Genomic DNA, 26,643 nt, shown 5'->3' with positions numbered 1-26,643 from the left:
TGGAGGGTGAGCCTAGGACATCGTTCTGGACAGGCAGACACACCGCATCGTGCTGTTTCTAAATAGAAGCTAAATACATCCCTGTGCAGATTCAGCGCCTTAATTTCCTGGCCCAAGGCGGTCCCCTCTCCATCAGCGCCCAGGTCTGCACCTCGCCCGCCATAATTAAGCGCACAGAGTGTCTGTCTGAGTGAAGGTGTGTGGGCAGGCATGCCTGAGGTCTGATAGGATTACCGCCCCCCCCCCCTCGTTAATAGACACTTCCTTCCCGTCAGACGGGGCCAAACACCTCCATGCTCACGAAAGGGCGGCTTCACCGGGGCAGGGTGGGCAGCTGAAAAGGTGGCAAGGTCCCTGGGTGTGCGGCCCAAGGCGCGCCAAGGGGAAGTGCATCTGGGAGGGCCGGTGGCCCCTCTGGCTGTCGTCCCAGGTCCCATCCGATTGGCTGATGTGCTTCTGTCTGAGGTTTTTTTTTTCTTTTTTGTTCTTGGCTGCTGTCTGGCTAATCTTAGGAGGCGTGTCTGCACTTCCTCACGCGCGATTGGGCAATTCAGATGCATAGTGTCTCGGTGACCGGTGAGTCTGTGGAAGTTCCCATAGGGCGCGCCAGCTCACCGTCGAGACTGATGCGAAAAGCAGAAATCGAATGAAAGGACCACAGGACGTCTGCTTTGATATGCAATGTAGGATTTACTGTAGGCTGAATGCATTTTTCAGCTTCACCCTAACAGATCTTTTTACTTTAAGTGAAAGTGGTATACAAGTTAAAAAATGAATTGAATATAAGTATATATGTCGATACACTCAGAGTGGTTCAGGGAGCATGAGGAATCATTTTCACATATGACTTGGTCTCCACAGAGTTGTGACCTTAACCTCTTTGGGATGAAGGAGGATTTATGGAGTAGTTCAACTCACTTGTCAATACAAGATCTCAGTGAGAAAATAAATGATGAAAATAAAAAATAAAGGAAAATAACGGGTGAGATGCTGCATAAGCCTGTGGAAACCATGCGTTTTGTGACAAATATGCACCGTAATCAAAGCTAAAGGCGATGAATTCAAGTCCAATGAAAAATTCAAATGGCAGCTTCTTTTTTTGGCGGGGAAGTGTATATAGTGTAAAAATATATATTATAAGGTAATAAAACTGTTCTTTCAGTTTCTTAATCTTATAATGTGTCTTGTTATCCACTGTGAGGTCCAGTCGTCTTGAAAAATTGCATCTAAATTTGTTCTGTTTGTTTTGCAGCTTGATTAAGAAACATTTAAACAGATTGTAATTGCAGATTAAGAGGTCAGGCTTGAATGTTTTCCATCTACAGTGAATGCATAGTAACAGAGGATTAATTTTAAAAACTCCTGCGTGACTAGGCAGACTTCCACCAACCAGCGGATTTTTTCTTTTTAAACACATGGAATGTTATTTGCCACTTAAATGTAACCGCTGCCACAGGAAAGAGTTCTCTTCATGTTTTTAAAAATGTAAAACTGACCAATATCAGATCCTGGCGATCGGTGAGGAATCCGTCACTGCGTTTAATCGGTGACTGAATATTTACTTATCCACAGTCCTCATTCCCGAAGAGCCAGGTGGACTCATTGCCCAGCTTAAAATGATTCGTTTAACGGAATGCTGAGAAGTTTTGGCCACATTATTAAAGCGACTATTCTTAGACCAAAGTAAATGCGATCCTGGTGATTGGTGTGACTATATCGACACAAGCTTAAAGTAAATTTCTGCATGAAAAATTGATTCTGAATGAAAATAATAATGCAAAACATGTATCTTGGCTGGCATGGTGACTCTGGGGGAAGCACTGTAGTGCTTGTAGCCCCAGTATTTGGGTTTGAATCCCATCTGTGGGCATGGAGTTTGCATGCTCCTCTGATTGCATGGGCTTCTTATTGAAGTCCACTGACATGCAGCAAAGTCAACTGACATCTCTAAACTGTTCAGAGTGCATCCGTACCCCTTCTAAAAGATGTCTGTTTACTGGCTTGTGTAATCATTAAAAAAACGTTTTATGTTCTAATCTATGGAGATGAGCAGATTTTTGCACGCTACTTTTTCTTCGAATTAATAATAAATATTTAAGTTGAAAAATGCACTGGTTCTGTTGACAGCTGTATGTATTTTCAGAAAAGGGAAAGGATAATCTGTTAGTAAAGTGTGTGTTGTAAAAAAGTAAAGTTTATTAGCTTTCATGGAACATGAAATTAATGATTAAAAAAAGCTCTGATTTGGCCCTGTGCCTAGGCTCCAGGCTAACGCGACACTGTGTACTGGGTGAATGATTGGCATGTGAATGGAGGAGCATATTATTGCTTAATGTGTGCAATCTTAAATTGACAAGTAGTATACAATATTCAGAGATTAAAAATTTCTCAGGAAAAATTAATCACAATTTCCATTTTAAACCAGTAATAAACAATTCAGATCAATGCCAACCACCCCATCTACTATGGCCACTTAATGTACGTGGTCACACATTATTATATGTTCTTTATGTATTTATATATATTTTTCTCTTTCACGTTTTTAAGGGTGTGACATCTGGTTTGCTGTGGTGCATGATGCTCGATAACCCTGAAAGCACTGTTGATTATTAAAAGCGGAAACACCAAGCATGGGATTAAAGCGCGATATTTCTCACGAGTGGGCGCATATGTTACTTATCGCTTGTATAATACGGCAAAATATGTCAGTGTAATGGACGCTGTTAGTTAAGCTCCTCACCCAATCGCACTGAGGTGGTGTTTTGAAACGACGGTGTGATGCTGTCAGCCAGGTCAGCGCTGAGATAGACGCGTGTGGCAGCTGCTGCCCATAGCGCAGGACTGATTCCAGCTATAGATACAGCAGCTCCTCAGAGGCCAGAAGGGCTCTGTCTCATGGGTACGCTGGACTAGTCCATCTATGTAGATGTGGATCGAAGGGTAACTGAGCGTTAAGGACCATTTCACATTGGCATAAGATTAAAATGAATACTTCAGTACAATCCAGACTGACGCAACAAGGAGTTAGGCTCTGGGTCACATCAGTACATAGAATTTTATGTTACCAAGAACAGAACAATACAAACATGCAAACAATAGCTTCACGGCACCATTACCGGACTTTTTGGTACTTCAAGGTGTTGGTTTTCCACTGGCTTAAAAACTGGTACCAGCACTGAATGACATCATAACTAGGGATGGGAATTGGTATGATTTTATTGACACCAGTGACATTATCGATTCTGCTTATCGATCCAGTTCTTTATCGATTACCTTATTGGTTTTTGATCTAATTTTCTATGAGGAAACAATAACCAAATTGTCTTAAAACAATTTGGAAAAAATGCTGTGAAATAACTCTTGGGGAAAAAAGGCATGGATGCTTTTGAAAACTACTTTTTTGAACCCAACCTACCGGAAATGTGGTTGTTGTATTGTTGAAAAAAGGCTCAAGCCTTTGACAAATAAAAAAAAACTTTGTGACGGCACGGTGACACTTGTTCACCCTTTCCTAGCTCATCACTTTCCCTGCTGTTGCAGCCAGTGTGAAGGGGTTTAGCTGGCAAGTCGAGCGCTCATGCATACATTATTATTAGTTTTTTTTTTTTGTTGTTTTCTGAGTTTGTCATTTCTTTCAAGATGCTGGTTGTATTGTGTTTCAGAGGCAGGCTGTTTGCATGATCAGTTGACAATGAACATGTTTGCAAGTCCCACCCCAAAGTATCAAAGTACCAAAAAAATACCCCAGCTGGTCTGGTGCTTTGGGTACTGGACATTTTCATACTGGTACTCAACTGGAAGTCAATGGAAAAGGGGAAGTACCTAGAGTACTGTACCAAAATTACAGTACCTGGTGCAGTGGAAAAGTGCCAAAAGATTCAGGACTGTGAAATTCACAATAACTTTAACTTAACCATGGAAAAAGTCAAATACGCACAGCTGAACACTGAACTGGGTAATTGAATACTGAAGGCGCCCCCCACCCATTCTAATCTTGTTGTGGAGATTTCAGCCAGCTATACTGGGTCGACCTCTTGAAGGTGGGGGTTTTGAAAGCCCAAAGCTGGGGGAGGTAGCTGGTGTCCCTGTGCCCCTGGGCTGGTGGTCTGTGTGTGTTGGGAGACCACAGCGGCCCCTCTAACTCGACCGCTTCAAAGTTTGCATTTGTCTCTGTCTGTTTTGTGGCCTGGAAGTTTAATCGACTAGATGGTCCTTGCCAAGAGACATCCCCATGCTAGAGTAGGAAGGTTATTCCTTGTTTGGTTCACGATTTCCAAACGTGTCTATAATGGAATAATTGGAGAGAATGTTTCTTTGTGGTCAACCTACACCACCCTCTGCTGGGAATTTGATGATTTTGTAGATAATGTGGTCTTAGGATGGTGACACAGAGAATAACCATAGTATCTGCCCTAAAATACACCTTAAGTAAATTAATGTGATGCACGGCACTAATTTGTACCAGTCGCTGTCTGGTAGTTTTTGACTGTTTTGTTGAACAGCCGATCTGAACATGAACCTGTATTGAAATGTGCCCCCAGATTGGCGCTGAAGGGCTGCTCCGGTCACAGCTGTCTGTAGTGCCACAGTGATCTCCTGGTTGTCCCCATCCAGCCTGCAGCTGCACAGAGATTAGCGGGCTGTCCTCTCGCACACGCACAGATGGGTCCCACCGACGTGGCTAGCAGGTCTGTTCCCAGCCATCCAGGGTGAATGGAGTTTGTCTCATGCCCCCTCCTGTTGGGATGTGAACTCTGAAACACAGCCCCCCATGCTCCCATACCCTCCTTTCATGTTAAAGATTATTAAATGCTTAAGAGTACTAGTTGTTTGAAAGTAGTATGAGTTATATTTGGAAGAGGGTAGAGAACCATCACAAAACTGCGAAGGAAAGGTAATTGCTCTATACATTCAAAACAAGGATTCTATCATCCTCCTTTTCTCCCTGTAATCCTTCACGAAGTCTTTTCCAGCATAAACAGGCACACTTGTCTTCTGAAAGACGTCAGGATGGTCCCTTGACACATAAGGGCCGTAAGACCGTGTTTTCGGGAGTCCTGCCACCGGGCGGAGAGGGGGACCAGTGTCGCCTTCCACATTGCCTCACGCAGCAGAAACAAACTCGATCACCTCACAATGCGTTTCCAAGAGAAAACTGCTGCGATATCAGCTCAGACACTGAATGGACCTCTATGGAGGAGGACAGTGTGGCCTGGCACCCAAAAAGAAATGGCACAGAATCGAGGGAGTGGGGGGGGACAACATGATTCATCTGCTTCCTGTCTAACACCCCCCCCCCCCCCCACAGCGCCTTCTTGGAAGAAGACAAAAGTCCTCCAAAGCCAGACCTCACAGAAGGCCAAGCGAGGGAGATGCTCTCAGACCGGCAGCAAAACAGGGGCTGACCTGAGTGACCTTGGGAACAACAGCGCCTGACTGGGAGGTCACGACCTGGAAAGGGCTCACTGGGACGCATCCCACACATGTTCTTTCACTGTCTCGGCTCTCATCTGGAGCTCTAATTTTGGGCTTTATTGACATCACAGCTGAGAACTACCATCAAAGGCCTTCGTGTCACATTTCAGGAAGATAAAACAAATATCTGTTTTCTGTGGATCCGAGGGCCACCTCTTCCCAGAGGTTGTTAGATTAAGCCACATATCTGGAAAGCCCCTCACTTGTCATGTGGCAGCAGTTCTGCTGTGACTGGGACGATGTCCTCAGTTTCTGCTGGGGGGTGGAACTATCGTTCTACTTTTCCAGCATTTCTGTGGGGCTTCAGTTTGACAAGCAGGTTTTGTTTGGGCTTCTGCTTGAAGAGGTGCATCGTGGGTAGATGGTTGGTGGTATTGGGCGGTGTTAAAGGGCCAGCGTGCGGACTGTCGTGACATTGAGGACCTCCACTGAGTGCTTGGGGCCAGTGGGTGCAGATATGGAACCAATTTATTTCTGATATGACGTGAAGCAATGGTATACAAGTAGGAATGTCTTTGGGGGCGGCAAAAGGAGCCACACACAGACTGAACCTGTTTGGTATTTACAAGGGTGGGGGCATGCTGGCTCACTGTCAAAGGTTTTAGGTCCCTGAGCACAGCATTTCAAGCCCCACTGCCAAGCAGTTGACCTTAACTTGACAGCTGACTGACAAGTTCCGGAATTTTAATTCTTTTTCCCCTGTTTTGCCCAATAAACCCTGACCGGATCTCTCTATTAGGGAACCTGATCTTCTGATTTTACTGTGGGATCTGATGTATCACAGTGAGCTCAGAAGGAGTTGCAGCAACATTTTCAAACCTGTATGTAGGATTTGAATGAATGTATATAAAGCTTTCGTTTTACGTTTGTTTATTTATAGAGCACTTTTAAACAACAGAAGTTGAACCCAAAGTGCTGTACAGACTATATACTATTAAAAACAACACAAATTACAAAACAATGTAACACGAGGAATTTAAAAGAAAAATAACTGAAAAACACTGAGAGACTTAAGAACAGTGACAGTTGATAGTCGGTGTATAATATTGTAGACATGACTAAGCGATGTGTCTGCTGTTTTAGTAAAGTATATTTCTAAAGTAGAAAAACACGGATTATCTATCCATCCATCCATCCATCCATACTACTTATTCTGTGTAAGGTTACTGGTACACTTATCCTGTGCGATTTACAGGTGCCAAGTAGCCTAACTCCATGTCTTTGGACTGCTAAGAAAGCCCATATAAGGAGGGGAGAATATGCAAACTCTCACGCGGTTGGGCTGTGCACAGGAGGCGGGTCGGGGGAATCAAGCCCATAACCCTAAAGCCAAGCTTCATATTATCAAAATAGCACAAAAATCGTATAATCATGGGTTAATGTTTTTTCATGTTTTATTGTGGTTTTCAGGCTCTGTGATGGTGTTGTGTTCACGTGTGACACCATTGGTTGTGTATTTCATGCCCTGTGAACTTTTGAGTGACTTTGTGCATGGACAGTCATCCAGCATGAACGAGGAGGCTGGGAGGAAGAAAAACGGGCTCCTTTGATCGTTAATTTGTTACCAACTGGTAAATGAGGAAAGTGCTGGAGGAAATTGAGATTTATTTCAGCGGTGGAGCTGGCTGTGTGTTTTGGAATGCGCCGCTGTTTTCTAAACACGGACGATGCATGTTGGTCAGTGGGGAGGTGAGCTAAGTGTGTTTGGGCTTGTGGTTTACAAAATCGCCCCCCCACCCCTTATGCTGGAGATCCTGCAGAATGGTGGCAGGGGTACGTAAACATCCCCAAAATTAAAGAGATGCTCAAAACCAAGTTTGCCTCAAATTTCTGGTGTCCTTTGCTCATACTAGGGAACTGCAGAAGCATTTACAGACTGTCCCCGACTTAAGAATGGGCTCCATTCTGAAAGACAGGTTACACATCAAAATGGACGTGTCGGAAAGGGATAATCTCACTGACTTTGAGGTATGAGAATGAGGCTGGGATGGTTGCACTGCCATAAAATACATAATTAAAATACATAGATCCCAAAGCAGCTATCGTACAGTGCAAACCAGGGCACGCTAAGTAGCTTAGCTCTGCCGGGTGTACGGCCACCCCAAATTTATTTTTACATGCATTTGCTTTTTTGAGGGAAAAAAAAACTTTGATCATATGTGTGTCATAGCATATGTTAATTGAAAGTTGGAAACAGTCTATATTCATTTTTAAATTATATTTTTTTAAGCCTCTTTGTTGCGAATTGTTGCACAGTACAGAAGAGAAAAAACGCAGCTTGTAGGTTTATCTCATGTACATGTGAAAGCATTTTAAATACTGTGAACCAAAAACCAGCGAGTTTAAGGCAAAACCAAAACATATGGGTCTGATTTCCCAGGGTGCATTTGCATCTGTCACACGTTTCATCCTTGGAGGAATAGTGCTTGGCTAGCCTTGCTTTGCTTAAGCAAATGCGATGGAGGACTTTTGAATTGTATCAAGGTTAGACGTGCATAAGAGGTGTCGACCCTATTTCAACCCGCCTCCCATTTTTCATCAGACAGCTCTGCCCCAATTTGCATTTAGAGCACAACCTGTCACATGATGTCTTGCCATGAGTGTTTTGAGTATGCGGGACGTGAAGCTGTTTGTGGGTAAAGGTGTACACATGAGTTTGTCTAGTCCTGTTTAGGGAAAGCAGAGCTTTGGGCTTGAATGAAATGCTCAGTTTGGAAATATCTAAATAAGTGGGATTGTGTCTCACAGAAACTTGTTTTTAATAGCGAGTTGTTCAGATCTGGCAAATCTACAGTGGTCACAGCCTTGGGACGCTTGCTTAATTCTGTAAAAAAATTTTATTGATTTCGTAACAGAAGTATATTGACAAGCAGTGTTTAACATCTGCACCTATCCTTTGCACAGACATTTTCTTTTTATCGTCAGAATTTTTTCCGACTGACTCATTCACTTCTGTTCTTGCCATTTTGCTATTAATTGCAATTATCGTCATTGGCTCCCAAAGGGTTACTAAGCACAAATGTTTAGTGTTTTCTCTTATTGCAGAAGTGTTACTAATTAAAGTGTTGCATCACTGTTTAATATTGAGAGAAGTAAATTTCAAAAGGAATTTTCTTTTACAGGAACTGAATACAGAGTCTAGTTTAGAAGGGAGAAGTAGGTGTTTTTGCAAATAAAGAAACTTTGGTTAGTTTAAAATGTTGGCAGATTTGAGTCCAGATATTAAATGTAGATATAATGGCTGGATGTGATGTATGAAGAGAGTAACAGAAGGGTAGGTACTGTAAGGCATTCACTAGCCAATCAGGTAGTGCTTCTGTCATGAAAATGAATAAGTTTTCCCAAACCACCCTGTAAAATGAAAATTTGTACCCTGGCAGCTGGAGGTTAAGGACCTCCATCTAGGGCAGATGGATGTGAATATTTTGCTGAGGCTGGGCTCGAACCAGCAACTTTCCAATTACAGGCACAGAGGCTTAGCCTGCTGAGCCATGCACTGTCCCCAAAGACTTTATTGAGAGGAGGGGACACAGGACCTGTCCTCTTCGTGACACCGCATTACATCTGGTGAATGATCCCAGTAAATAACTTTCTACATGTTAGCTGCCCAATAACGCTACATGAAGTTTGGAGGGTCAATCCACTTTGCAGTCTGTTTCTCTGGAGCAGAGTACTGCATACTCTAGGGGTATGGCCTGCCTGTAAGGAGGAGGAAATCATCTTATCTAATGAACAAAAGAATTCGGGTGAGAAAACTGGAATGCATTGGAATAAGTTGGCACAAAATTCATCTTTACACAGCTAACCCTACCTGCTAGGGAAAGCTGTAGTGTGGGTCAACACAGAAAATCGTTTTAGATTATTAACGAGGGGAGTAAAGTCTTCACTCATGTAATGAAGAAGAGGATCAAGTAATATAAACACCAAGGTATTTAAAACCAGGCTTTGACATAGTAAAAGGTAACATGTTTGTGGAGAGTTGTAATGCCAATTCATTTATCGGAAACATGTACTCTTAGAAAAATTCACTTTAGATTCTGGAAAAGTACCAAAATATGAAGTAAGTTTATACTTATTAAATAAAATGTTTTGGGATCTGAGACATGCAGTAATAAGCCATCTGTGTAGCGAGAGACCTGATTATCCTGCCCATGTCTGTGAATGCCCATGTCTGTGAATGCCCATGTCTGTGAATGCCCTGTATCGAGGGTGTGGCCTTAAGCTTGACAGGCAAGGGTTCCTTAGCCAGACTGAATAACAGGGGACTTAGTGGGCAACCCTGTCGAATGCCCTTGGCTAGTGTAAGGTAATGAGACCAGAGCCAGTTTGTAAGAACAGATGCCTTTGGTAAGGAGTACAAAAGCTGAATCTGTGAGATAAAATAGTTGCCAAAACCGCTCCAAGACAAAGAAGAAATATTCCCATTGAGCACTGTTGAGTGTCTTTTCTTCATCCAGGGAGATTACCTCTTTGGGGATGTCTGGGGAGCCAGAGGAATGAATGATGGTGAGAAGATGTCTGATATTAGACAAAGTGATGATATTTCATAAAGCCAGCTTGGTCCGATGAGATAATCCTTGGAATAGATGACTCAATACGCATGGCTGGCAGTTTAGCTAGTATCTTAGCATCTGAATTTAAAAGCTAAATTGGGCAATATCTGCTACATTCCAAAACATCCTTACCCAGTAAAATAAATACGAAAAGCAAGCTTCTGTGAGCCCACGAGTGAGTGCACTGTGACCAAACGAATCATTAAACCTATCAAAGAGTAAAGGGGCAACAGTGATCAACAGGGTAGCCACCAAAGATGTTTAATTTAATTGCATGCATGATTTCCATAAGTTGCAATGATTTATAAATTTCAGATTTTTGATTTGGAATTATTGTGTGAATTTCTAGATTTGAAAAGTACTCTTGCATTACACAGCTGTCTAGGTGACTCGGATCTGAACAAATCTGAATAGTAAGGTTGAAATATCGTGTTAATTTCCTTGGGGTTCACAGTGAGCTGCTAGGAAGTAGATGGTTGTAGATTTGCGGAATAAATAATTTTATCTGGTGAGCTAAAAGACGACATGCTTTATCTCCAAACTCGTAAACAAATCCTTGTGAGTGAAGATGATGCTGTTCAATTTTGTCAATTGAGAGTGAATTATATTCATGTTTAAAGGACCAAGTCTGTCTTTATATAGATGGGTAATGGAATAACTGAGTATTTTAAGTCTATTTCTTTAATTGCATCCACAAGTTGTTGTTTTATCTCTTTTTGTTTATTGTGGTAGGCAGAGTAAGAGATTGCGTCCCCTCTAATTACCATGTTGAGAGTCTCCCAAAATGTGGATGGAGAAATTGTCAGATCCTTTGGATTCAAGAAAGTTACCATTTCTACTTGAAATTTTACTGCAAAACATACTGTCAGGCAATAAAGCTGTGTTGAACCTCCAAAAAGGGCGTTCTGCATAACCAAGTGCAAATGAAATATTTAGAAGTACAGGGGCATGAATGAAAACTCATTTTTCTTAGGAAAGAAGCCCCCATGGATCAATGCCTCCAGCTCGCCTCATAAACAAAGATAACATGATTGTTGGGGATGGAGCCTTGGAGCCTTGGATCTATTACACATTTCAAATTCCCACCAAATACTAAATAACGCAAGTGTAATTTGGGGAGTATGGAGATAATATTGTTAACGAAAGCAGTATTGTCCCAGTTTGGAGCACACACATTGGTCAGTGACACAGGGGTATGAAAGAGAAGCCCAAATAGAATGATGAATCAGCTCAGCATGAAGCCCCCCCCCCTTATCCTGAAAGCAGAGAAACGGGATGATCACAGGTCTGGGTGTCTGGTGCTCTCTGGGTTTTGCGGCAGGTGAGCGATGAGCTCTCAGAATTTCTGGTGACATTAAAAATACAGCTACTTTCAGCATGTCTGCCATAAACTTCGTTACATTAGTTCCACACTCCTCGTCTTTAGGTATGCCTATAATGCGCAAGTTTAAACAGTGCGATCGGTTCTCCAAATGATCCTTTATTCATCTGCATTTTGATGGCAGCTTTCAGGCTCTCTATGGCTTCTATGGCTTTTGCGATTCTGTCGGAGCTATCATTCCATTGTAAGTAATTTTCCAAATGTGTTGGTAGTCTCACAAACTGCCTCAGTGGATGTTAAAATTGGAATTGTGTCCTCGTTGATACTAACTCATCGCTTAGCAAGCTCAATGACCAGCGGGTCCATAGACAGCTCATTGGTATCAGCTTTGGCCATAACTGCTAGCTTGCTACTTATGCTGGCTTTGTGTAAAGTAGTATGTTCAGTTGCCTTTTTTGACTCTGGACCAGACATTTTACGTTGTAAGGTGGTTCAGTGAGTAAGCACAAAGTATTTAGAAGTTAAATAGGTGATGCAAGAAAATCAATAAATGTAGAAAAGTTAGTCGCTAATCAGAGACCCGCTCCCTTGCTCCTATCTCTTAGTGTCTTACGCTGCCATAACCCTTAGTCTCCAGTAACTGAATAGATGGTTTGATGGGTGGATGGCAGTGGGGTTGCTATGTTGCTACCTGTATTAGCCCCTGCCAGCTCATGGGCCCCAATAAAGGGGGTTCCCCTGAGGAGATCCTGCCTTCTCTGTGTAGCACCCCCCCCCCCATCCCCCACAAAGATTATGTAAGATGGTAGCTGTTAGCAACTGAATGAGGTATGGGTGTCCCCGAGTCCCAGTCCACAGCATCCACCTGTGGACATGTCAGTCAGCAAAGGGAGGAGTTTCAAATGCTGCACAAACTTCCAAAGTTGTGCTTCCAATCTGCAATTCTTACGTCGAGAGCCACTGCCACGACCTTTAGGCTGGCGCTGAGATGTGTGTCGCTGCGGTGGGAGACGTGAGGCTCGGGCCCCCGGTAACCGCCGGGAAAATAGCACCGTAAAAACAGGCAGGTTTCAGCATGCCTTTCCTGCTCGCTGGGCCCCGTCTGTCCCCTGGCGGAAAGCCGGACGGCCCATCGCCATGAAGCAGAGGCCGGCCCGCCTGGCCGCTTCCTGCCTACCTGTAGGTCTCTGAGCCGGGGGCCTCGCTTCCGTTCCCATGGAGCCGCCCGGGGCGGATGCCTTTAGCAGCAGGCGAGAGTGCAGCATTTTTCATCCCCCCTCCGTTCTGATGACAAGCTCGGGCTCACTGAATGCACTGTAAGTGTTTTAATGCAAGCCATATGGCTTACGTGCCCAGAAGAGAGGCGATTTTGTGTGGAGCATGAAGTCCGTACTTATTCTAAGATCATAATAAAAAATGAACCATGAAGCATTTCATTTTTTCTGTGAAATGGTGGTAATTCTAGTAATAAGATCAGCTACAACGGCTATAATGAGTAAGTTAAAGAATCCATTGTGTTGTGGAAGGTTCTGCTGATTAGAAGTGCACCTTAAAAGGGAAAACATTGCTCCAAACTCACTGTATTATACCTATTTTTACACAATACTTTATATAGGATTATTAGGGACTGAAATGAATGCTTAGAAGTGGAGATGGTAGCAGACATTTTGTTTGACGACTGTGATTATCTAGAAATAAAAAGGACGTCATCTTCCGGGACACTCCTTTGTGTCCTGGTCAGACCTGCACCATGATTCTGAATCCCTGCTCTGTCATCTCACCGTTTGAGTTGGCTGCCAGATGGATGGACTGGCTGCGTTACAGCCAGACGGCTTCGGTTTCAGATATTTTATTGATAGTCAGGAAAATGCACTTGAAGTTCTTTACTCCCCCCAGAAAACTGGATCTTCTAAATCTGCGAATTCCATGTTGTTAGAGTTTTACTGTAATAAAAATGGTTTGAAGAGGAGCTGTGAACATTTGGAGATAATAAATATAATAAATAATTTGTATTATTGATTGTTGTTTTCTGTTTACTGCTGCAAATCACCCTCCCCTTTTGTCTTGTGCTCATTCATGCGTCTTTTTTGCCTCCAGGAAAAGCATGACGGAGCCCTCGAGGATGTGAGGAAAGCAGGACACGAGTCTTTGGCCATAATCGTGGAGGAGTTTAAGGTGCGTTCATTTGCCCGTCGTTCCACAGCAGATTCGTGGGAAGCCAAAAAATATCCCCGGGGGGGGACTATGAGCCCCTCTGCCCAGGAAAGACCCCGCTCAATTACGCCTCAGACGGACAATGACCGAGGAACGTCAGGCACCCCCCCACCGCCAGGGCCCTGAGGTGCGGTTTCCCGCCCCCTGCTCAGATCATTTGTCTTAGCGTGGGATAGCATAGACAGCTCAGTGTTTCAGCAGTGAATGGGGGGCCTTTTCTGTCCCGGAAGCTACGTAGAGCTGGTTACGCCGGAGTCGGTGGGCTTTCTTGATGGCCTGCGATACCTGCTGATATCTTTTGACAGTTTTATAATCAAAGCTGCAGGGGTATTAGCCTTGGAACAGGCCAAGAAAATAACATGTTCTTTTGAAAAGGCTAGAAGTGGAGCCGTAGCCTCATGGTCTTTATCAGTGTGGGCAATGATTTATTGCCCCCTTGTTATGGAGTGGAACCTTATGCTAATAATAATAATCGCGGTTATGATTTTCGGACCCGGTGAGCACTTTTCTGCAGATGGATGGCTTGGACCTCCCCCTTCCGAAAAACCTGCCCGGTAACGTTAAGGACTAAGTAATCGGTGGAAATGTGAGCGTATTTTGTGGCTTCTTTGTATATTTTGCCTGATTTGTGCTCCTACAGGACTTGAAGGTTCAGTCCAGGTCTGTATTCTCTGGGTTGATGACATGTTGCCCTTCTTGGTAGTGTTGCAGACCAGACCAATAATTTCATTAAGGAAAGGAAGATGATCTCTGTAGCTCAGGGAGGTTTAAGGTGGTCCTTCCTTGACCTTGACCCAGCGCCAGTCATCCTTCTGTCAATTTTTCTGTTGTTCTAACTGCTTATCCAGGTGTGGACTGTGTTATGCTATTTTATTTATTTATTTAAGTATTTGGCCATCTACATTCTCTTAAAAACAAGAGTGGCCACAGAAAAAAGTTGTTTCAGTTAATCCTTTGGCTGATTGGCTTTCAAAGCTCCGTAAGTCTGTATGTTTTTAACCGTACTTCTGTTGGACCGGCTCTGGCTCCTCGTCGAACAGCAAATGGCGGACTCGCCTTCGCTGTGCTGTTTTCATTGTGACTCCTACCTGCAGGTGTCTGATAAATTGCAGGCGGGTTTGCCAGATCCGTGTCCATGTGATATCCCCTCTCAGAGATGTTCTCAGGCTTCTCATTGCACTAGAACCCTGCAGAGCCATTTGGTACCGCAGTCAGGTAAGCGGAACCTGTGATTTCTGTCGAGACCTTGGGGAGGGGAAACGGACGGTGAAAGGCTGTGGTAAAATATTGCGTTATTACATTACTGGGTTTGTGTGTTCAGCGTGTGCTTTTATCAGAAGCAATTTGGTCCGTTTACAGTTCTGCGCTTAACCTATTTATACAGCTGCACTTCCATTGACGTAACTCGGTGCGTTCAGACACCTCGCTCAAGGGTAAGATAGCAAAGCCAACCAGCGACGATGTGATCGCATATTTGACTCCACGAAGATTTCTCTCAATGCACATGCGAGGACAGAATCAAAATCAGGCTGAATTACTGTCATGCTCCATGTAATGATACATAACTGTGTATTCCATTTTCATGTAAGTTTACAGGACTTAAATAATCATGCTATACTGTTTTACTTATTTTGCCAGTCTAAATGCAGACTTTTAATTTAACTTGAAAAAGACGCATGTGGTATACCATTTTTAATTGCTAGGTTGGATGCAAAAGTATAACTGACAATATATATACGTGAGTGTGGCGTTCACAGAATCTTGAAGATTCTCTCATGTCTGGGATTATAGTTTGCAGTCAGTGTTTGAGAGTTGCACGACTGAGGGATGCTGTAGACCACAAAAACCTTTCCTGTTATCTGTGCTCTGCATATGTTTATGTATTATGATTCAGTTCAGGTTACAGTTGTCCCCTTCCATCATTTTATCACTATAGAATATATCCAAGTTACAGCCAAAGTTGTTCAGTTCAATTCAACTTTATTTTCTGTATAGTATACAGAGGTACATATATTATGAGTGATGTCTTCTGACTCCTAGAACTAATAAAAAAAAATTTAAATAGACCCAGAAAAGTTAGGTAATTTGTTGTTAGGTAATTTGTAATATTGTTAAAACCTGAGGAAGTGTCTGCAGAATTGTCTGACACAATTGTCAGACAATTGATCCCTCACGTGCACGTTAGAGACAGGGCACTCAAAAAGAGTGGCTGTTTGGCTGGACCATGCAGAGGCGTAAGTTGGGAAGAGCCTGGCAGATTGTTTGGCAGTTTTCGGGATTATCCCCCCACAGTTGTTGGATGGAAATGGAGTTTTAAAAACTGGTACAGCAGATGTAGATTCTGCATGATCCCCAAGATATGATTATTGTAGCTGCAGATGGATTGCAAAGTCCTGGTTTACAAAATGATCCTAAATCTGATGTGATGTATTGGATTTTTCTGCCCATGTAGAGAGCTATGGGAAATTAGCAAAACAAAATCTGAGGCACTGCAGAGCAGCTATGAATCTTGCAGTAATGGGGAGAGGCTGTTGGATGACTCTGGGAAAATCTGTCGGAAGAGTGCAGAAATATCTCAATGAAAGACAGTGTATAAAAATTATTTTTATTTGCTCAAATGAACAAGCTCAAATTGGAATAGCAAAATTTGACCTCATTAACCCTTTGAATATTTCTGTTTAATATGTATTGCACTCACACTTGCTTTCAGCACCATAAGGTTTATTTTCATTGAAATGTTCCCAGCATCTATCAGGATGTACCAAGAATTTATTACAAGAAAGCTGACCTCATTAGTATGATTGAAAGGGACATCCTTGCAATTACTTTAGTACACTAGACCACTGTGCTATGAATGATGGAATCGTCGCTTTCTTTACTGTGAATAAGAACTATTTTTCTTCATCTAAAGATTTTGTATGGTTTCTGTCTAAGGTTTTTCAATTTTTTTTTTTTAACTGTCCTGTTTCTGTCTTAGTTCATCCACAGTTAACATTAAGTGAGTTTCTCTGGCTATAGACCCATCTTTATGGGAAAATCTCTGCAATTATGGCTTCTGGAAGGTCTCTTTGCCTCTAGCTAATGTCTGAAATCATGTTTATAAAGATAGGATTTGCACGCACTTGACTCAGTTCCATAGGTAATTAACAACAGGCATTTCTTTAAATATTTTGGGAGGTTTTTTAAGAAGTGGCTTCGTCAAATCAAGTATCCCTTAAACCTTTAGCATTCTGAAATTACAGTGAATTACCAGAACTTGAATGGCAGTGATGCTAGGAACATTTAAGCAACTTTACATGGAAATGTTTAATTCTTTTTTACTTCCCCAGCTTGAAAACCAGAAAATAATTTCAGATGTAGGTGGCCAGCTTCCGGCAGCTCTGTCTGTTGCATTACCCCAAGACACGCTGTAGAAGGAAACTGCAAGGGTATTGATGTGTAGACTGGAAAGAAAATGCATTTGTGTGCTTACTTTGATTGGCAGTCAACATGCTTTGTATTCAAATGCTTTCTGAAACCACTTGTGTAGCGTATTATGTCATACTTTCCTTTGCCATCGTTATGGAAATATATTGTTACCATAGTTGCCTTTAAGCACATATTTTTGTTTACATTTTCTCTATTTCATTTTTTTTTTCTTTTGGTCTTGCGTTGATGCTGTTGTCTCTTGAAGCTTCTCTCAGACTTTCACCCATTTTTTTCATGTTCTCAGAATAGTGAGCAGTTGGTCACTCTTCTCCAGATGTATTTAAGGTCTTGGACAGTTTTTTGACTGTATATCTGGAGGACCATTGTCTTTGTAGGACTCTGCCCTTGCAAATCCTCTTTCAGCTGTATCCATAAACCATTAAAGATGGGGAAAGCTAGCCAAAGGCGACCCCGTACCCTCTCTGCATCAGACTCAAAGCTCTCCTGTGATGCTTGGGCATTATGGTTTCTTCGTCCTTTTACCTCAGAAACCCTGAAGTCACAGCCTATGTTTACTTTACATAAGTCAAATTTTCTTAGTAGTGGTTTGAAGCTTCTACTAGACGTTAGATCAGGGTTCACCATTTGTAGTCCTGGAGGGCCAGAACCCCACACAGTTTGTAGATATCTCTGTTCAAACAAACCTTCTAAACCTGGTAATCAGCTGAGTAAGATGTGCAGGGAAATCTGCCAACTGTGTTTGATTCTGGCCCTCCAGGACCAGAATTGACGAACCATGATGCACTACCTCAGAGATAGCCTCCCCAGTCAACTGAAGATCATGTTAGTGATTCTTTGTTGAGCAGGATGGTCCGCAAGAGCGCCCAGTGGTTGGTTTCTTAGAATAGATACCTCCTGAAGGTCAGGTTCAACAGTGGCTGGGCGAAAGCTTTACCAGCTACCAGTCCTTGGACTGGAAAGCCTGACTGGCAACCTTCTAAACACTCTGCAGCTGTTTGTTGATGGAACAAGTTGAAAGTCTTCTCAGTGTCATGGGATGTGAAGGTACGGTAGCATGCCATGAAGTGGTGAAGTCTCAATGCTGCTTTTTAATAGCTTGCGGGCTGCCGTCGGACCTACCCGGCTTGCCAGTTCTGCCATTTTGTTTGGTGTGTGCTTAGGCAGAGGTGCGATAAACATTGTGGCGGCTCCTGTCTGCAGATACGCTTGTGCTGGCGAGGCGGTGCCAATGACAGGGCGGACGACAGTGTGTGTGGTAGTCCTCTCATGTGCCTGCACTCAGTGGAATGTTTCGCTTTACGGGACATTTTAAAAGAGTCCGGTAGCCAAGGTTCCTTTTGATCCCTCATTTCCAAGAGAAGATTTACACTCTTGGCTTATTATTGGGAATTCCTCTGCTCAGTATGACTTCTGCAAAATAAACAGGCTGGGAGCTGCTGAAAAGTCCCTCCAGAATGGCTGGGGGTGGGGGGGGGGGGGAGACCCTCCAATAACGAAAGCAAGCTGCTGCACCTTGGTGAGAATGGCGTAAAACAAGTAAACGCTTAGATCATCTAACCAGGAGAACATTTTGTGTTGCTGGGAGGATGTCACACTGGAACAACACCCTTTAAGGTCCCAAGACTTCGTTCAACATCCTTCAGTCTTTAATACACTGATCCTGTGCATCTAAGATTCGAAAAGCAGGTAAAAACTGTCAGAACACGGAAATTGACAGCGTTGTAAACATAATGCATGTTGTCATCCACATCTCGCTCAAGACAAATAAGTATGTTGACTACTCATACCTGGGGTTGTAATAGTGCATTGACCTGAATCCATACATACAGTGGAAGTAATGATTCATTGTCATTGATACTATGCACAGTACCAGGCAAAAGTTTGGACTCAACAAGCACACCTACAAAAGGTGATACTGTTACATCCCGTGACCTGGCTGCCTGACCTAAACCCAGTGGAAATGGTTTTGGAGGACTTTGACCAGACAGCGCAGGAAAAGCAGCCAGTGAGTGCTCAGCATATATGTGGGACCTCCTTCAGGACAACTGGAAAAGCATCCCAGGGGACCACCTCATGAAATTAGCATAGAGGAGCATGCAACAGGAGAGCCATAGCTGTAGGTGCCATGTGCCAGACCCCAAATGCCTGCCTGGGCCTAACCCCAGCCAGTTTGCTGCGCTCTGAGGACTCCATTTACGTGGCCCTTAAGCTGCTCTCGCTGTGGACAGTTCTTAGGGGTGAAACAGCTGACTGAGGCGAGTGTTTTTGTTTTACCAAATACTTTTTGCAATATAAATGATGATCAAATTTTGTTTTCCACCCTAATGCAGCAGTTTTCATGCTGCAGTTTAATTATTCTTCAAGAGCCCACGACTTTTTTGTTTTGCTAGTTTATTGTTCAAAGTAGCATCCATTGAGAGAAACTAAGAAACAAAATTAGGTGCAATATAGTTATTGAAAGTGGATAAGGAAAGCAAACTGCACAGCCATAGTGATTATCTGGATCAATGGGTTTAAGTTAGGACTGATAGGTTTAAGTTAGGACTCTATGGGTTTAAGTTAGGCCTGATAGGTTTAAGTTAGGCCTGATAGGTTTAAGTTAGGCCTGATAGGTTTAAGTTAGGCCTGATAGGTTTAAGTTAGGACTTATGGGCTTAAGTTAGGCCTGATGGGTTTAATTTGGGCAGATTGTACAGATTAAGGTGTTATGATGGGGGGTGGGTGGGGATTATCGGTTGATTTCCGCTCCATGGAGCAGGGCACCAGAGGGTGTGCCTGTGACTCTCGGCCGCCTGCCCCTTGGCCCAGGCTCGTGAGCAAAGGGCGGGCCTGTGTCTGGCAAGTCGCATCCTGAAGCCCCGATGCTGCACGGTGCTCCCTGGCTGCCTACATACGCAAGTGTCCTCAGACTGCTGGACATCTGGCTCTTTCCTGGCTTCCTTTTATTTCCTGCTGAGATGTCGACATTTTTAAAACCATAGGTCATTTCGGAGAATGGGCCGGGGAGGGAAAAGGATCTGCGGTAGAGCCGCGGTAGAAAGGGCGTTCCAGCTTCCACGTCAAAACCCATACGTGGATCAAAATAAAATGCTAACTTGTATGGAGATCTATTTCATTGATAGTTATGATAATACTTCGCATTAATGCAGCAGCTTTATTTCTTTAAACCAAATTCTATAGCTCTGAATGAACAGGCATTACACAGTGTTTTGGCAGCAATATATAATCGCTACAAAATGCAGTTTGTGGTATCCAGCTGTGATTCTTGAAGTGCGCGTTTTCACATGTACAATTTATTCTACTGTGGGACAGGGGTTTATGGGAGTTGGAAGGAGAAACAAAAAGCATATTATGGTGCATTCGGCCCACAAAGTAGCACTTCCTCCTCTGAAGAGACTGACGGCGAACCTCATTAATAATGCTGTGGTGGAGCGGTGGGAGGTCCAGGGTCACCGTTTATCGCTGGGCAGGAAGGGTCTGGTCAGCAGGGCCTTCCAGGGGAAGCCAGTGACTGTGCTCCAACGGGGTAGTGACACACCTCCCCTACAGTACAGTCACCCACAAACATGCGGCAGGCCCCGCGGGGTCTCCCAGGGCGTCTCCCAGGGCCTGTGGAGGGGAATGCCTGCAGGAGAAGCCTTGGGTGCAAACGCTGACATGCTGTTCGTAGATCCTATTGACCCTCTGATCTTGAGTGGTTTTTGGCAGGAGTTTGGGGAAATCAGACCATCCATTTATGAGTTCTTGTGATGCTTGTAGTTGTAAGGATTAGCATTTAAAAGGAGCGGAATAATGTGACAGCTAAACTAATAAACGAGAAGCTTTTGAAAAAGTAAATATATAAACTGGTGTAATGTATAAATAACTATACATTGTATAACTTTATATGTTTCATAAATGGATTTCCAGACATTTTATGCTATTCTTTTTTGTTTTTCTTTCATTTTACACCAGGTTAATATTTTATGTGTGTTCTTTCATTATTAACATTATATGCCCATTATATGGGTTACTTTAATGTAAAATCAGGTTGCTGCTTTTCGTCCAGTTATCACTGAGATCATGCTTCATTAGGCATATGCTCGGTGGCCTAAACGTCTCTCTGCACAGCACAGTTCCTAAAATCAGTGGGTTCAAGGAGACGTCCTTCAATCTGCTATTCTGATGCAGTTTGTATCCCATGATTGACCATAATGAAAGTCAACTTGAAGAGCAAATTTGTTGGGGGCCCTTGTTTCATTCTGATGTCACTTCATTGTTTTTAACCCAGTTTCTTTCCATTGAAGTTGTTTTCTCAGTTGCACACAGTGCAGCTTTCTTGTCTTCGCTTGCCAAGAACCAGCTCTTGATGACTCTGATTGGTACATCTGGCAGCCAATAGCAAGAAGCTTTGAGCCCCCCCATTTATCAGGTTAATATGAGTATCCCTGACGAAGTTGCTGGTAGCTGGTCTGTTTTCCAGCAGAGCTGTGTGATGGCCAGTTTTTTCCTCCTGTTCCAGACACATCTAGTCAGCATACAGGGTCTCTCAGGCCATCCCTAACACGTCCCAGTCCTCCACGTTGGCCTGTCTCTCACACGTCCCTGTCCTCCACGTCGGCCTGTCTCTCACACGTCCCTATCCTCCACGTCGGCCTGTCTCTCACACGTCCCTGTCCTCCACGTCGGCCTGTCCCTCACACGTCCCTGTCCTCCACGTCGGCCTGTCCCTCACACGTCCCAGTCCTCCACGTCGGCCTGTCCCTCACACGTCCCAGTCCTCCACGTCGGCCTGTCTCTCACACGTCCCTATCCTCCACGTCGGCCTGTCCCTCACACGTCCCTGTCCTCCACGTCGGCCTGTCTCTCACACGTCCCAGTCCTCCACGTCGGCCTGTCCCTCACACGTCCCAGTCCTCCACGTCGGCCTGTCTCTCACTCGTCCCTCACGTCTCCACGTCGGCCTGTCTCTCACACGTCCCTGTCCTCCACGTCGGCCTGTCCCTCACACGTCCCTGTCCTCCACGTCGGCCTGTCCCTCACACGTCCCTGTCCTCCACGTCGGCCTGTCTCTCACACGTCCCTGTCCTCCACGTCGGCCTGTCCCTCACACGTCCCTGTCCTCAACGTCGGCCTGTCCCTCACTCGTCCCTGTCCTCCACGTCGGCCTGTCCCTCACACGTCCCTGTCCTCAACGTCGGCCTGTCCCTCACTCGTCCCTGTCCTCCACGTCGGCCTGTCTCTCACTCGTCCCTCACGTCTCCACGTCGGCCTGTCTCTCACACGTCCCTGTCCTCCACGTCGGCCTGTCCCTCACTCGTCCCTGTCCTCCACGTCGGCCTGTCTCTCACACGTCCCTGTCCTCCACGTCGGCCTGTCCCTCACTCGTCCCTGTCCTCCACGTCGGCCTGTCCCTCACACGTCCCTGTCCTCCACGTCGGCCTGTCCCTCACTCGTCCCTGTCCTCCACGTCGGCCTGTCCCTCACTCGTCCCTGTCCTCCACGTCGGCCTGTCCCACACCACAAGAGCATATATGCCCCACCCCTTGAAACCTCGAGGAGACATCATACCAGCAAAGCCCCCCACACGCCACCACCGCTGACACCACCCGACGTTTTCTGTCAGCAGATGAGAGACAGTTTGCACACTCCAAGCCTGTGTGGTCCGCCCGCCTGCCTGGGCGACGTAATGCTGGTCCCATTCCAGCCACTGCTTGTCACCTCACGAGCGGCTCGTCTGTCTGGATGCTCCGTGACGGCTGAGTGCCCAGAGCTCTCGCCTGCTTTTTCCACCGAGGAGGAGCAGGATGCGTGGAAATGTTCCCTCCTGTCCCCTATTCTTTGTGTAAACAGCAGCTCTAAAATGAACAAGCGCATCAGCGAAAATATTTAAGTGTGAATTATCGACCTAGACTGGGAATTTAAAATTCTATTAGTCAAGTATTATGGTGTATTATTTTCATATTTGTATATTCCAGTAATTTATTGCGTGAGCAGATTTCCAGTGAATTTGGAATTCCTGGAGTCCATTTTAGGTAGTACTGGGCATTAGGCAGGAGATGAACATACCTGTCAATTACTGGACACAAACTAGATCTTACCTAGTTCTTGATTATGAAGTACTGTACTTAGTCTTGTTCAGGTTTTCATAGTAATTAATCCCATGTGTTCCAAGCTAAGATTTTTTTTTGCCTGATGCAGAAATTATGTGGAGACTTTGTGTCTTAAACTGCTGCTGAATTTAATGTCCAGTCTTCTCTTACTTTTATTCCCTCCATTGCCTCTTTCTTTCATGCAAGCCCCCCCTTCCTCATTGGTTTTCAGTTTTTTTTTTTTGTGGGGGGGGGGGGGGGGTGTCCCTGGTTGTGTGTTGGAGCAGGCTGATTCAATGGAGGGCCGCGCCCACACACGACGGGCACTCCCGTCAGCGCTGCGGGGGCAGGGACCCGGCAGGGCGATTAATTAGGAGCCGCACGGAAAACGGGGGTAGCGCGCGGGAGGGCGTGCAGAATGGCGATGAATGCACACTTTGAGACTGTCATAAAGGCTTCAGTGATTCGGGGAAGTGGGAGCCGGGGGGCCCCGAGCTGGGGGCGGTGCCGTATTCTCACAAGTGTTATTTTGGGGGTGACATCAGCATCTGGCCCCCACCTCGCCATTACAAGGTGACGCACAGGAACAGTAAATGCATTGACAAATACGGGTGTAGCACGACCTTGAGGGAGTTGGACACCCATCTGTCCCACAGAGTTGCGTTCACTGCCCACCCCTATCATGACGAGTGACTCTGGGGTTGACATTGGGAATTACATCTATCCTTTCATCGGTCAATCATCCAACTCTCCATTCACCCATCCATCTGTCATCCCTTTATCCAGTCATCACTCATCCATTCATCCATCTATCATCTGTCTACCCCTTCACCCATCCATCATCATCTATTAATTCATTCATCTGTCATCTATCCATTCATCATCCATTTTCATCCCTCTACCCATTCATCCATCATCTATCATCCATCCATCCATCCAACATCTACCTGTTCATCCATCCATTGTCATCCCTCAACCATTTCATTTTCATGTCTTCAAAATATCATTCATCCATCCGTAATCCATCAGTCCACTCACCCCCCCCATCTCGCTTCAATACTGTTCCTTACGTAGCTGGTTACATAAAAGGTTACAAATACGTTTTATCAAAATCACATAGTGAACCGATATTGCCGTTTACAATAATATTAGTAAAGTGATTGTAAATTTTGGCATTATCTTCTTATAGTAATATCCATCCATCTTCTGAAACCACTTGTCCTATTCAAGATTGCATTGGGAATCTGGAGCCTACAGAACAACCCAGGATGGGGCACCAACCCCTTGGAGGTCACACTCACACATGCACACCTGCATGCAGTTTTATGAATCCAATTAGCCTCAGTATGTTTTTGGACTGTGGGGAGGGGGAGAACTGGAGCAGCACACTCCACAACAACATGGGGAGAACATGCAAACTCCACACACATGGAGTCATGGTGGAGACTTGAACTTGGGTTCCAGAGGTGTGAGGTGACAGTGCTAACCTCTGCACCACCACGCCGCCCCTCATTTATAGTAATATAATATGTACAGCACATTCCTCTAGCCATCTCCTATAACTGTTTAGGTGCTTTCACACCACAGGAACTTCTTTCTGGAACCAAAACCTTTTTCACTGAACTTTTGAACTTTTGCTGTGTTCACAACACAGGAAGTCAGCTCGATTGCTATGGAACTCCAGAGTAGGTACTAAGGGCTTATAGTGACAACTCGCTGATTGATTGACCACTTGGAAGTGCAGAGAAAAGAGATACGAGTAGTGGAGTAAAAATTGAGGAGATGGATTTTTTTTGTACCTCAATTACATTTAATGCATCGATTTATTTTTTTGCTTGCATCTCCATATTTCTCCATCAGAAAATTTGATCGGTAACCAATATACCTTTGTTTAATTAGCAGGATAACATTACCTCGTTTTTTTTATTCCGTGGAAAGCGAAAGATCAATCTGCTAACCAGATTTACTCGTAATAAGAATCATTAACATTCCACCAGTCGTATAAATAAAATGTAAATAAAAGGCTGTGTTCTCCCAATCCTCCCAATAACTAACAAATAACTGACTTTTTTATTCTTCATTGTTTTGGCGTGGCGGTGTAGTTTCATATGAAATCGCATGTGAAGTTTAACATACAAACCTTTTGCATCTGCCAGCTCCTGTTGTGCAGTGCGAAAGCAAAACACTAAAGTGGCCGGTTCCAGGTTCAGGAACTTTGGTGTTAAAGCACCTTTTATTCAGGACAGAGTAGTCATTAGTATGTCTAATGCTTGTAGATGCGTTTTCCTCCACTGGTCAGTGAGCGCACAGGGTATATAATGGTGTCTCAGAGCCAACCTTTTCCGTTCACTCACTCCATGTCTCTCCGAATCGATGTTCTTCAGGTGGGATGCCAGCGAAAAGCCCCTGTATGGAAGTCGTTCATTGATAATTGTGCAGAACGGGTCCAGGTTAGGCATTACATCAAACTGATCACTGGCACCTTAAACCTTATACGGCTTCAGCATATGTAGACCTGAAGTCTCTCTCGAATCAGTTTTTGCTGATTTTTGCAGCTGCCATGACACAGATCACCTGACTTCATACCTACTTACAATTGGCCGCCTGTTCTGGGGCCTCATTGTATAAAGTGCCAGAAATATCAGAAAGTCAATGTTAGGGGCAGCGGCGTGCAGTTCCCCTTGAAACATGTCTCTGTCCATCTCCACTACAGGCACTGACCAAGTCAGCAGTCCTGCAGCAGCAGGAAGTCAGCGAGAAGCACCTTGAAGTGGCCGTGCAGAAGCAGCAGGAGAAGTGCGAGGGGCTCCTCGACGCACAGGTAACAGAGCGGGGCCTCGCGGCGACCGGGGAAACAGAGCCCCGGCTCCGGCACAGGGAGCCTCTTTGCGGGGCGAAGGAGCCAAAGTTCCCAAAGAAAGCAAACATGTCATTTTGCATTAAATCACATCTTTATCCAAAGACTTGATGAAGTTTAATCAGGTCAGAAAACCCCTCCCCCCCCCTTTCCATTCAAATGACACACCGAATTTATGGCTTTTGTAAATAATATCTTTCCACGGTTAAGATAATATGAGTTGACTATTCTGTTCAAATTCTCTCTGGACAGAAGTTACATAACAAGAAAGTGTATACTTTTCACTGCATACAAATGGTAAAAATTACAAGTTATATAAATGAAATAACGTCATACTTGACATGCATGAAATTGACATTTCAATCTCATATTTTTGATTCAGATTTATTGTTTGAGCGACGGGGTGGTCATTACACAGGTGCCAAAAGCCTATTCTTTCTGTCTGCCTTGCCCTTAAATATGTTTTTAAATCCTTCCTCAGTTCTTCCCAAATTTGTTGCTCCCTAAGGGGAAACGTTCTGTACTCTCAGCTCGTTTCCTTAAAGTTCTAAATTTGTTGTAGATTTAAAGTTTTCAAAGTGCTTCCATGTGCCACAAAGCGTGGTTGAGGCACTTGGCCCAATGCACTTGGGGGGGGGGGATTGCTTCCCCTGACAGGTAGCATCTGTTTCGACAGCCCCCACTCTGGCCTGTGTCATCCCGTGCCAGGCTCTCAGAACAACG

At 44.4% G+C, this 26,643-nt stretch overlaps 1 protein-coding gene across 1 annotated transcript in view; it reads left to right on the top strand.

The window, feature by feature from the left end:
• LOC111845668 (coiled-coil domain-containing protein 91) overlaps positions 1-26,643 on the top strand; it is an 88,790-nt gene that overhangs the window by 32,530 nt on the left and 29,617 nt on the right. The window contains exons 8-9 of the mRNA XM_072710349.1: positions 13,447-13,524; positions 25,777-25,884. Of these exons, the coding sequence (XP_072566450.1) occupies positions 13,447-13,524; positions 25,777-25,884 (186 nt within the window). The remainder of the gene's footprint in view (positions 1-13,446; positions 13,525-25,776; positions 25,885-26,643) is intronic.

Source organism: Paramormyrops kingsleyae, chromosome 3 (genome assembly GCF_048594095.1).
Source record: "Paramormyrops kingsleyae isolate MSU_618 chromosome 3, PKINGS_0.4, whole genome shotgun sequence".
NCBI lineage: Eukaryota > Metazoa > Chordata > Actinopteri > Osteoglossiformes > Mormyridae > Paramormyrops > Paramormyrops kingsleyae.
This window is presented reverse-complemented; position numbering and strand designations above follow the sequence as displayed.